Source organism: Anopheles nili, chromosome 2, assembly GCF_943737925.1.
Source record: "Anopheles nili chromosome 2, idAnoNiliSN_F5_01, whole genome shotgun sequence".
NCBI lineage: Eukaryota > Metazoa > Arthropoda > Insecta > Diptera > Culicidae > Anopheles > Anopheles nili.
The window spans coordinates 70389589-70401327 of record NC_071291.1 but is presented as its reverse complement, the minus strand read 5'-3'; the positions used below and the strand labels follow the sequence as shown (position 1 = coordinate 70401327).

Below are 11739 nucleotides of genomic sequence, written 5' to 3'. Positions count from 1 at the left end.
GGCGCTCAGTCCCGCCCTCCGAATTGTCATCATCGTTGCTCTGCATAATTTAGTAAACGCAAGCTTCTCTCGTTTTACATTCTACCGCAAGTACGCTTTGTTCATGTTTCATTATCAAAAGGAAACGCCGCGTGATAAAGTGCCGCAGTCAAAAAAGAAACAAACAGGGAAAAGGAGACACCTGCAACCACGCCTAGCGTTTGTAGAAGAAGTCATTGATGCCGAGCTTATCACAGGTGAGGTTGAACAGGTTCTCGCACTGGACGGAGTTGCTCCAGAAGCGATGGCTGGCCGCCTCCCGACAATTGCTCAGGTAACAGCCACCACGCGCCTCCACCTTGGGTGAGATGGCCGCATACACGACGGTGCGTGAACCTTCCTCCGGGCTCTTGAACAGTAGCGCACGAATCCACGGGATGTAGTTGGTGCTTGAGTGCTCGAACAGGTCCGTATTGACGACACCCGGGTGCAGCGAGTTGGCCAGAATCGGAAGGCCTTCCTCTTCGAACACTAGATTCAGGTACTTAGCGAAAAGGACCTGGGCCAGCTTGCTCTGGTTGTATGCGTCCGCCGGGTAATAGTTATTGCTACAAGGAAAAGAAACCCATTTTATTGATGACCAGGATGCGACAACAGCAAAAATGCCAACGGTAACACGTACAGCTTGTTGATGTCGTTGTAGTCGATCTCGCCGATCTTGTGCACGCACGAGGACACGTTAACCACACGCGCCTTACAGTCGACCGTACCAGCGGCCTTCAGCTTGGGCAGGAGCAGATGCGTCAGCAGGAAGTGTCCATAGTAGTTGATGGCCATGTGCGATTCAAACCCGTCGCTGGTTAGTTTGAACGGGACGCTCATCACACCAGCTGAAAGGGGATATGTTGAGAAAAAGGACACGTATTAAAAGGCGCAATTTTATTCGCCAAAAAGATGCACGCCACGTACCATTGTTAATGAGCAGATGGATCTTGTCGAACTTCGCTCCAATCTTGCCGGCAAACTCACGCACCGACTTCATGTTACCGATGTCGAGCTGCTCATAATGCAGCTTGCAGTTAGCGAGTGGGACCTTCGCGTGTTCGAGATACTTTTCAACCGCCTTCCGAGAATCGACCGGATTGCGAACGCCTGTTTGCGTGTGGGAAAGGAACGTACAGTTTGTGTCGAAAAAAGTTATTTCCGGAACCTGCTAGAGACCTACCCAGGATGACCTCGATCTCGCACTCGACCAGCTTCTTTACGATGCGCAAACCGATGCCCCGATTTCCACCGGTGATAAGCGCTATCTTGCCCGGTTGTTTGTAGAGTTCTGAAAGAGTAAACAAAACGAACGATGAGGGATGATTGTGCCATCGAAGGGAAGGAGAGAACTGTGGCTCTAATTTCCGAATGTACGCCACTGATTGCCAATTTGTGAAATAACTTTCCCCAGCATGAAGCAGCAGGAAGATGGCTTCATATTGATGAGCACGCCACGGATGAAGTGGGAAAGACAAACGAGCAGCAACAGCTGCTGGTTTGCTGCTGATTAAAAATAACGCCCACAGCACACGGGGAAAAGGGCTTTAGGGTGACCACAAAGCACACCTGCCGCCTGGTACCGAAATTCTGTGCTGTCTGTACGTTCATAATTGAATCCAAATAAATGCCCAAATTCCCGCTCTGCACCGCCAAAGGCCACTACTGCCGAGGATTCGGTGAAGAGTGATTTTTTTCGGGATGTGTTTTTTTCCCGTGCACGTCACCTAGCCAACCTGCCGCCATCAGTCGCCGGTTTATCATGCACCAGGCACACGTGCAGGATGGTGGTGCAAAAATCGCACAAGGGCAGAGTCCCAAGCGGGGGAGGAAAATTAAAATTTTAATTCCCATCGGGCTCGATCGAGGAAAAACCCATGGGCTGGATACGCAAAACGAACGCCCGTGCGATCGGGCGGTGAAAATGAATGGCAAGAAAATTGAACGAAAAATTATCGAAAAACCTCAGGTGTTCGTGGGAGGATGGGAAGAGGTGAGGAACGATATTGAAAAATTCACGATCGGTGGTTTGCTCGCTTTGGAAATGCAGCACGAAGCAGCCAACAAAACGAAATGCTGCTGCAGAGCAGTTCATTTGTATGGGAGCGTGTTAGGGAGGAATAAAAAAAAATGCACTTTTTAAACTAAAATAAAATATCCATCCCATGGACGGGGGTGGACTTTTTTCTGTCACCTCCCACGCGGTGACAGTGTCAATATTCTGCAGTGGCGTGCGTGTGTGGCGCCTCTGCAGCACGGACAGGTGCAGTGAAAATAAGTTCCAATTTGCAGCCGGAAGAGCCCATAAAAAAGATCGATTTTCTGGCGCTGCTAAATATCCCACGCCGTTTCGCGTATCGATGCATTTAAATGAAGGTGAAAGGAAAAATTGACGCACACGCACACACGCGAAAAAACAAAGCCGTTGGAGAAAAACCCCCCGCGTGACGGTGGGAACGAAAAAAGAAGCGCTTCACAACATCGGCGAGAAATAATATTCTTTATGAACATTATCACAAACCGAGGTGTGATTATTTCACCCGTGCTGCGGGTGTCCATTCGTTTTTATTATTTTCCTACCGATAGGCATTCACACAAAGAGGAAAATAAACACGCACAAGGGTATCCCGTTCACGTGCGCTTAATGCTCTTAAAGTATCGCTCAGTAATTTGGTTTCATTTTGTTCCGTTTCACTTTTAATGAGCGCTCGGTGGGGTGTGGAATTATCGTTTTGATGTGCAATAACGATCCCAAATTACATTTCAACGTGAAGTGGATGAATTTTCCTTCCTGGCATTGGATATAACAACGCCTACTATTTTTCCATGCATCATTTAGTACATATTTAGTACTGCAATGGGACAAAAAGAAAATGGCAAAATTCCAAAAAAATTGGCTCAAATCCCATCGCAAGAAAACTCTCATTCCGAACAGAACAAAACAGTTGCCAATTAGTTCTCGATTAGACTCGGTTAAATCTTCCAAACGAGCAAATCCCTGCCGAGTGATTGTGGCACGATCCGCCCACGGTTAGATGGCAAGTAATATGCCCGTTCTGCTCGTCGGGACCGCTGCACAATCCAATGCAATATCCGGTCCAGCACCGAACGGAGCGCATAATGAAGAATAGAGGGGAAAAAAATTAAACCTACAAGCAGATAGGTAATCACGGTGCATTGGGTTCCGGTCCCGGTGGGATCGTCGACAGCAAAAAAGAGACACTATTTAAGCGAGGCAAATTCCGTTCGCCTATTTGATGACCGAAACGACCGTTGGGCATGGAATGCCGGTTGAAGCTGGAGCACACGATAGGATGGCATCAGATATACATACAATTCAACCGGCGAAGAAAACGGAACAACGGAACATCCTGGGCAGAAAAATCTGAAACCACCGCTAGAATCATTTCATTGGTTTCCAGTTTGCGGCGTTGGGTGGATGGGTGATGTTTTTTTTCGCTCATTTTCCCTTCATCCAAGCGCACGGCGTGTTCTCGCTGCTCGACACATCCGCTTCCACTGTGTTGGGAATTGGCCCGCACCTTCATGCCTGTATGTGTGCGCCGTGAGAGTGAATTCGGTGACCTCGGTTCTTAATGAAGCGAGTGTCCTCTCGGCGTGTCGAAACATTTGCAAACACACAAAAAGGGGTTGCACGAGGGCAAAAGTCAGACATCATACCTCTACTGAAACAAAAAAAAAACAGGCGGAACAGGAAATCGGATGCCACCAACGAGCGCACGTACGAATGTTGCAAAAAAAAATGGAGAGAAACGAGAGAGAAAAAAGAGGAGCGAACCCGCACGAACCGCGGGAGAAAATTGTGCAATTAATTTTGCATTTAACGGTGTGCATGGCGAACCCACCGAGGGACACGTGAGCCGAGATTACGCGACGGTGAGTTGGCGTGTGGGTAAAGGGTGGAAATCGCACGGTCGCGGCCAAATGATTGTTTAATCATCGCGACTCATGTTTCCGAGCCGATCGGCAAAACGGCTCACATTTCGAATGGGGAGGCGCTGATTTCCACCGGGGGCGCAGGTCATTATTTCGGGTTACCCTCTGGTCTCCACGTGCTTCTCACCGGCGCGACACTGCTCCCCGTGGGAAAGCGGAAGGAGATAAAAAATTGATTCAATCAATTATGAGGGTTTTGTGGACCCGCAGGGGAAAATTATTTCCAAAAATTTCCGGACGAAATAAAAAAAATAATAAAAAAAAATCACGTACCACACCCGGATCGGCCGGATCGGTTCGCTATCGACAATGGCGCTTGTTTCCCGCGGGACGGAGTTTTCGCTCCGTTTTCTGTCGAAGGAAGCGGAAAAGCGATTCATCAAGAACTTCCGGGAAGTGGTCGCCGAACCGGTGTGGGCTGTAAATTACTGCCCGGTTTGAGGTTTTTCCAGTCACGGGCGCGATCGCCCAGAGCCCGGCAGCCGTAAGACGTGCAAAACATTCCATCGCGAATCGCGAAGGATTTTCCATTACAATGCACTTAAATGACTTCGAGATGGGCGCGGAATGGCATCCACCTTCCAAGTGGACAACAAAGTTACGCTCCTTTTGTCCCCGGATGCAAATGCACCGAAGTGCATCGCTCGAATACCAGGAATCGCTGGTAGGTGCGAAGGAAGTGCGACAAAAAAAAACGGATTCAGAAAGGAGCGCAGGAAGCAGAACGCATCGCGCATTCTAATGAATTTTCCTCGCTCGTTTCGTCCTCGGGTAGTTGATGCTGGTCCGTCGGTTGCCGGCTATCGAATAATTAAATCTTCGCTACGAACACTCCTGTTGCCTTTCCGCTACAGCAAGCACCGGAAGGGTGGCCAGGATAATGCGGAAACGGAAACGAATGGGTGTTTTTGTTATGCCGAGGAGAAATTCCTGGAGAGTTCGATGGGCGGGGAGAAAAAAAATTAACAAAGTTTCGATTAATTGAAGGTTTGCCTTTTTTTCCCCGGCAAACGTGAATGGATCGAGAAAGAGGGCGCATTTGTTGCTGCTTCCCGTCGCTCGATACTGTACGTAATTAAGTGGATCTCATTTGTACGATGCTGCATCTGTGCTGTTTTGTTTTCCTACGAAATCTGTTTGCTTTATTGAAATCGCTAGCGCTGCATCGTTGCAGTGAGGCGTGGTAGCTTAATCTATGCAAATTTAGACCATTCTTATTCTCTCCCATAAACAACTAACCAATAAACTGCTCAACAAACGCGATTCCGATATCAAGCTAACGGAAAACCGCACACACACACAATCGAAAGTGAAGCAAGCGGAATGCAAGTGGAAAAGATACAAAAAGAACAAAAAAACGTTCCTCCCAACCAGCGATGAAAGATGAAAGAGAGCTTTAACCCAGAAATTGAAACCCGCACCGACAGAACCGGCAGGACGAGCGCTTTCATTTCGCTTTCCTCGCGCATCCAGGTGCTGGTGGCACGCGAGAGATGGTTGCTGACCGCGTAGCGGTAAAAGACGGAAAATCGGGCCGGGAACGGTTTGGCGTGGAAAACCACCGATGCTAAAACATGCCGCAAATTGCATTTCGATGCAATGCACACGCTTCCAGCAATCGTTGGCAGCGGCAACGAAACGATCGAAGCAGGCCGAGGGCTTCAAGCTGTTCGGGTGCGATTTTTGCTCACTAGCGCGCGCGCGTGTGTGTGTGTGTGTGTGTCCGTGTGTGCTGACGTTTTTCCGCCCAATTGCACCGAAAGCATCGTTCGGATGGACTTAACCTCATTTGCAAACCCAATTTAGCGAATCCGTGTCGATTCCGGCGGCGATAAGGGTTTCGGTTGCACCCCGGTTGCGCGCCTCGGCCTGGTTGCCTGGTGGAGGATTTTCCGCTCCTCGGATGGGGCGGAAAATGATAAATCATGCTCGTTTGGCGCCACCATTGACGGGACGGGGCCGATTTGCTCGTTGCGCCACTCATAATTCAGGGTGTCGAAAGGGCAACGGTGCGTTACTGAGGCACGGTGCGCAGCCGTTCGAAGACTGCAGTGGAAAATTGTTTCCCAACGGCGGATGAAGCCGATTTGGCGTCGCCGTCCGATAACAGGCTGACGTGATGGAGGTTCTGCATCCGTATCCGTTGGTTATCGGCCGGAGCCGCATACCGGAGTCCGGCACCGATTTGTGGTAAGCGTGAGGAGGGGGTGGAGGAAATTGGACAGGCTTTTGGTGGGAAAATTGTTTTGCCAGTTTGCTAACCAGGAATTGATGGTGGAGTTGTTCGCTTGAGTAAACGAGCTTAGTGATTGTGTTTATTTGGTGCCTGGCTGTAAGCTTGCGTGGGGTTTTCTAGGTAAACGAGCTATCCAGTTTCATCTGCTGCAATTAACATTCATTACTCGGAATTGCATTATCTTAAAAATCGGTCTGAGTAGATAAATAACGCGGACAAAGTCCAGTGGCTTCGAACAACGAGGCATTCCCACCAGTTCATGGAAACATTATTATATTGATGGCAAAGATTTCTTGAAATTCTGAGAGACATATTTACAACAAAAGTCATTTGTATGATCGCACCACGAGAAACAGCATTTAATTGGCAGCTCAAATTTCCAGATAAATATTTTCGGACAGAAACATAAGCCACTTTAATCAGAAATGTCTCCCTAAATGTGCCTTCCACTTCGTACAACTTGTATTATGCAGGGTGAAATTTAACGAGAGGTTTGATAATTGAAAAAAAAAAACACATGAAAACTTATAAAAGTTTGGCCAATGCTTCAAGGATCATCCATTGTTCTAAAACAATGACAGGTGTGATGTACTAAAAGCTCATACATCTTGTAACGATAACCCTTTGAAATGTGCAACTTTGATGAATCGCTGCAAAATGGCACGAATCGTCCGCAAATGGACACACACGCCCCATTTTACCCATTTGATCCGCACACTTACCTCAAAAGACACTGCCTTACAACGGCAACCACTGACCCCGAAACCGCCCACACACCGAAGGCATGAAAATATCAATCGCATGCGGCATCGCAACAGCCGGATGCGGAAATAATCCCTCAATCCCGGCAGTGCGGTAATGGATCGAATGTGTTGCGATTAGCAATTCGCACTCGGAACCACGGGCAAGAATGGTGTTTGCGTGGGGAGCACCGGGAATGCGGGGAGATGCCCTTTAGAAGCCGGCGGCTGTTTGCCGTTTGCCTCGTTTAAAGCACCCAGCCTGGGTAAGGTGTGCTTCGAGAAACTCAAGGAGAAGGGCAAGCATCAAGGGTTTGGCCAAGCTGGCACCGTAATGGATGGGATTGTTTGTGCATCTTCGAAGGCAAACACACCAATGGCCAATACTTATTGACCGATAGCAAACGCTGGACGTGGCCCTCAAACCGGTCCTCTTCCTTTCGCGGCACGTCGTTTCCGATGCACTCGGCAAACATCAGGAGAACCGCTTGGTTCGGCACATCATGCGCATCTCCGCATCTGCTGATTACGAAGCCAAGCCTAAGCGCAAGCTTCGATCGCATAATCTACCGTGAAAGAGTATGGATACGTGGAAAATGCACTGGTTTTACCGGCACACAACGGACGCGTTTGATTGGAGCCCTCGATTAGGAGTGCCTCATGCATCGACGAAAATCCGGTTCCGCCTTTAAGCCCCCTTCCAGTGGGAAAAGCATCGAGCCGGGAAAACGCGCACTAAAAGCGTTTTGTGTTCGGTCGTGGCGGGAAAACGGCTGATGGTCTCACCGAGCAGCAGCTAATTAAAAAGCTATTAACACTCGGTCCGCATCTACACTGGCTGGTTCGATTGTCAACGGTGGGCGTGATGGGCAGCTAAAACCCTACCCGTAGGCGTCGGAATGGCTAGGCGACGCTAAAACGCCCCTTACCGCTCACCTTATGACATCAGCCCAATATCAGATAATGCAATCGCAAAACGGTAGTTAACAACAATGCAGCACCCAACGCAACCCTCGGGCGTTTGGCTCGCGCTGTAATTTATGTTGATTGTGAATCTTTGCTCGTTTGCGAATTGTTCCACCATCAAATTATCCGTCCGCCGTTGCGCTATAGTTTGCCAGGATTTCAATCGGTAATGTGTTGAAATCCGACGGTGCGAATTTGCACACCAACGGCCGAGGCACTTGATGGATTGGCGAGGACGCGCGGATCATCGCCGATGGCCAACCAAAGCGGGCCACGGCACGTGTGTGTTTATTGGTAATGAGTGGACGCGCACTTAATACATATGCTTTAGCGCCGATAATAAATGATGCACTTTTGGTAAGCGATTGCATCTCGTATGCTTGCGCACGAACCGCTCGCGTACGTCGTTTGGTGGCCAATTAAACGCTGGTCGTATCGGGTAGAGGATTGGTGAGACACTACTTTGTAGGATGTTTTCAAGAAAGTTAAAGCTAAATTGAATTGTAAATTGATTCTTTGAAATCCATCTAACCTGATGACGGATGCAACGTGCATGACGCACGTCTTTCCCGATCGCATGACTACTAGCGGTGACTCTTATATTACGCTTTGATAATCATTGAGCACGAAGGTAGGCATGCAAAGAGCCTATTGAGCTCGAAAAAGGTATACAAAAAGCGCCGAGCTTTCGATGGAGAGCAATTTTGTAACAAAACATCCTTCAGTTACGATCGGTATGAACTGACCTTTTCCAAAATCTCACTGTTTCGATCAATTGACGTCTGTCGGCAACTGGTGGATATTGAGTAAGAATTTCGAAGCATTGCAGAAGACCTTTACTGTGCGTTCAAAATGAACGAGTATTCAAAAACGAAGAAACTAGCATTTATAATGAGCTACCGAACATGTATTTCGAAGTATAAAATTTCATTTTGTTTTGCCAATTATTCGCGGCAAGCAACTGCATGACCGTAAAGTATCATTAAACCTTGCGACCCTGTAAGACATAATAATTCATGGTCACATTGCTCCACAAAGCTACGAGACGTTGGTTGGGAAATGGAGACGTAACCAAAACAAAAGACAATTGCAAGCCATCGCTGCTTCGCCTCATAACCTTCCGATCCTTTCTCTTTTCTCCCACCACTCGGTGGTTTGCAAATGGAGAGAAGAAAAAGGTATACCAACAAATTTGATCTCTCAAAATCCCCCGTGGTACAACATCGCATTTGATCGCGAGCCGAAATCTAACTGCCAGCCGTTAAATCATCTAACGCTCGATCCAAAGCGTGTGGAACGTTCGAGCACCGATTCCGACGGTTGCCACGCAGCTTCTCAAATCTCAAAACCCCAAAACCAGTTCCTCCGCGAATGGTCCGTTCGGCAGGCTAAAATGGTGCTTTGTATCTAGCGCCCTAACACTTACCAACTTTGTTCCTCGGTCGCATAATGAAATCGTCCAGCAGCGCCTGAAAGCCACAGATTTGCATCCGCACCTCACACACGAATTGTGCCCAGTTTTTGGGCATTTCTTTCGACGATTTCATGAAGAAAAAGATGGCCAATAGCAACCCAACGGGTGCGCCGATGATCAACAGTAGACCCATCTTGTGGTCTGTTGAATCACGATGTCACGGTTCCAGTTTCCGGTTGCACTTTCCACTGCTGCACTAATTAAGAGCGACTAACGAGCTGCTCGGCCTCGAACAACTCAACGTTTAACTGTGGGGCAAAAAGAGCGATCAAACTTCCGATTTTGGACACCGAATTCAATTCACGTCGCGTTTCACCCGCGATGAAGTGGTGACTAAATTCCGAACGTTCCCGTTAGGCTTGACCGCGATCGCGATCGTATTCTATGGTTTCTTTGCGCTTTTCCACACAACTCCCTTAAACACCTCCACACACACACACACACGCACACGCACAACAGAAGAAACACTGGCCACACCTGAAATGATGGAACACGTGTTCGTCTACGATGAATTTGTCCACGCGCGTTCCGCACGTTGCTCCGCCAGCGGTTGAAGATTGAATGTCGCACGATCGTGGCACGTTGACGCTGAATGGGTCGACTTTGCGGCCACGACACCACCCCTTTTGGGTGGAGCTGGGAGAGGACGAGAGGCAGCTGGTAGTGACAGACACACATACACTTTCCATGCTTCGAATTTTGGCCGCAACGGCCGTTTGTTTCTATTTTCTTTTCATTTCTTTTCCACCGGAGACTTCTACGTGACGCAAGCGACGAACGCGATCGCGAACGGCAAAGCGGTATGGGATTGAAACCGGGAGATTGGAAGAGGGGTTTTCAAGAGGGAACAAAATCAATGGGAGAAAAAAACAGTCTCCCTCCCACCGCTCTGAGTGGAGAGTGAGCTTTGGGTTTCGTTTTGGTAGGAGCTTGCTTTGAGAATGGAAACACGCTTTTTTGTTTTAGAACCAGCACAAACAGGAAGAGAATGATTAAACACACCCGAAGAAAACGAGCACTAAAGTTAAGATATGGTCGAAGAAGCATCAGTTGAAAACAACTTCTAATTCATTGCCAAAGGGGATCGCTGTATTGGTGGTGTTTTCAAACCCTACGAAGGGGAGGTTCATCCCGTGCCCTTGAGGCCTGAGGTTTTATTAGTGAAGGAAATCGATCTCAAACCTCGAGAGAAAAAAAAACGCCACTCACCGGTAGCCCATGGAAAAGTAGCATAATGTTTGTAATTTATTTTCGGTTGAGAAACTACGAGCCCATTTCGGGGCGCGGATTTGGCAACCCCATCGACCAAAGCACGATTGCGTAACACCACACCGTCGCCCTCCACCATCGTTGGATGTGAAACGAGCCGAACCGAGGCGATGAAGTGGTCGATTTACATGGCCGAACGATCGCGCCAGGCAGCGCGTTCGGGTTCGAAAGATCGAAAAGATGCTGCGGATTGCGATGGGATGAAGCACTTGTTCCATCGCCCATCTTCGATGGTGTGTGCGTTTGCGTTGGAAACGAACTCCTCACGCCAAGCGCAATTGAACAATGATTGCTCGAGGAGCCTTCCAGTGCGAGCGCGTGAAGGTTAAAATCATTAGCCATGGGTTGCTGACTTTGAATGTGCCTTTTTTTTGCAGCTGTTGTTGCTGCTGCCGGTAAGAACGTGCTTCTTTCTCCGATGTTGTTCTTGGGGTGGATGCTCTTCGAAAAGCTTTCAGCACACATCAAAGTCATCTGCTAGCGGCTCATATTCGCACGGGAAACGCAAAGATGATTCCATTTCATGCGGAAATGAACGAGAGCAACAAAAAATTGAGTTAACCGAACGCTAGCAGACGCATTTTATCTGCATTTTTCAATGTTTATCGTCCGACGGGACCAGTTTCGAGAGACACAAATAACACGTCTATCTGAATCACGACGAAAAAGACTACAAACGTAAAATTAACTTCGGTGATGTAACCCTGCTACCGTGGCGCGGTTTCAGGGGTGTAGACCGTGATCTTCGCGCAAGGGTGGGTTAAGGCTCGGTTCGGGTCGATTTTATGTGAGCAGATAAGCGTGCAGCGGACGATAAAAATCCGCTTTTCAGAAGCGGTGGGGATTTGTTTTGGGGTTTTTTCTTGTTTTGGAATATATCACTCGGCTCGATGCGTTAACACATTGACTACTAAGCATTGACTGGTTGCGTTGTGCCACAAGCGCTCACTTAAAACAATAAATTGTACATAAAATCGTGCACTTTCCTGCAATCAGATGCACCACAATCGGATAATCGGACAACTGATTTCTGAAACAATGAATAAAGCAAACCGATGATACATCCTACGATTGCG

At 48.2% G+C, this 11739-nt stretch overlaps 1 protein-coding gene across 1 annotated transcript; it reads right to left on the bottom strand.

Annotated features, from left to right (window-relative positions):
- Positions 1 to 73: 73 nt before the first annotated feature.
- LOC128731458 (dehydrogenase/reductase SDR family member on chromosome X) lies at positions 74 to 9820 on the bottom strand. Its single transcript, XM_053824582.1, has 5 exons — positions 9347 to 9820; positions 1205 to 1312; positions 949 to 1131; positions 662 to 869; positions 74 to 587 (listed from the first exon to the last, which is right to left on the bottom strand). The coding sequence occupies exons 1-5, from the start codon at positions 9525 to 9527 to the stop codon at positions 194 to 196; spliced, it is 1074 nt and encodes a 357-aa protein (XP_053680557.1). The 5' UTR covers positions 9528 to 9820; the 3' UTR covers positions 74 to 193.
- Positions 9821 to 11739: the final 1919 nt, after the last annotated feature.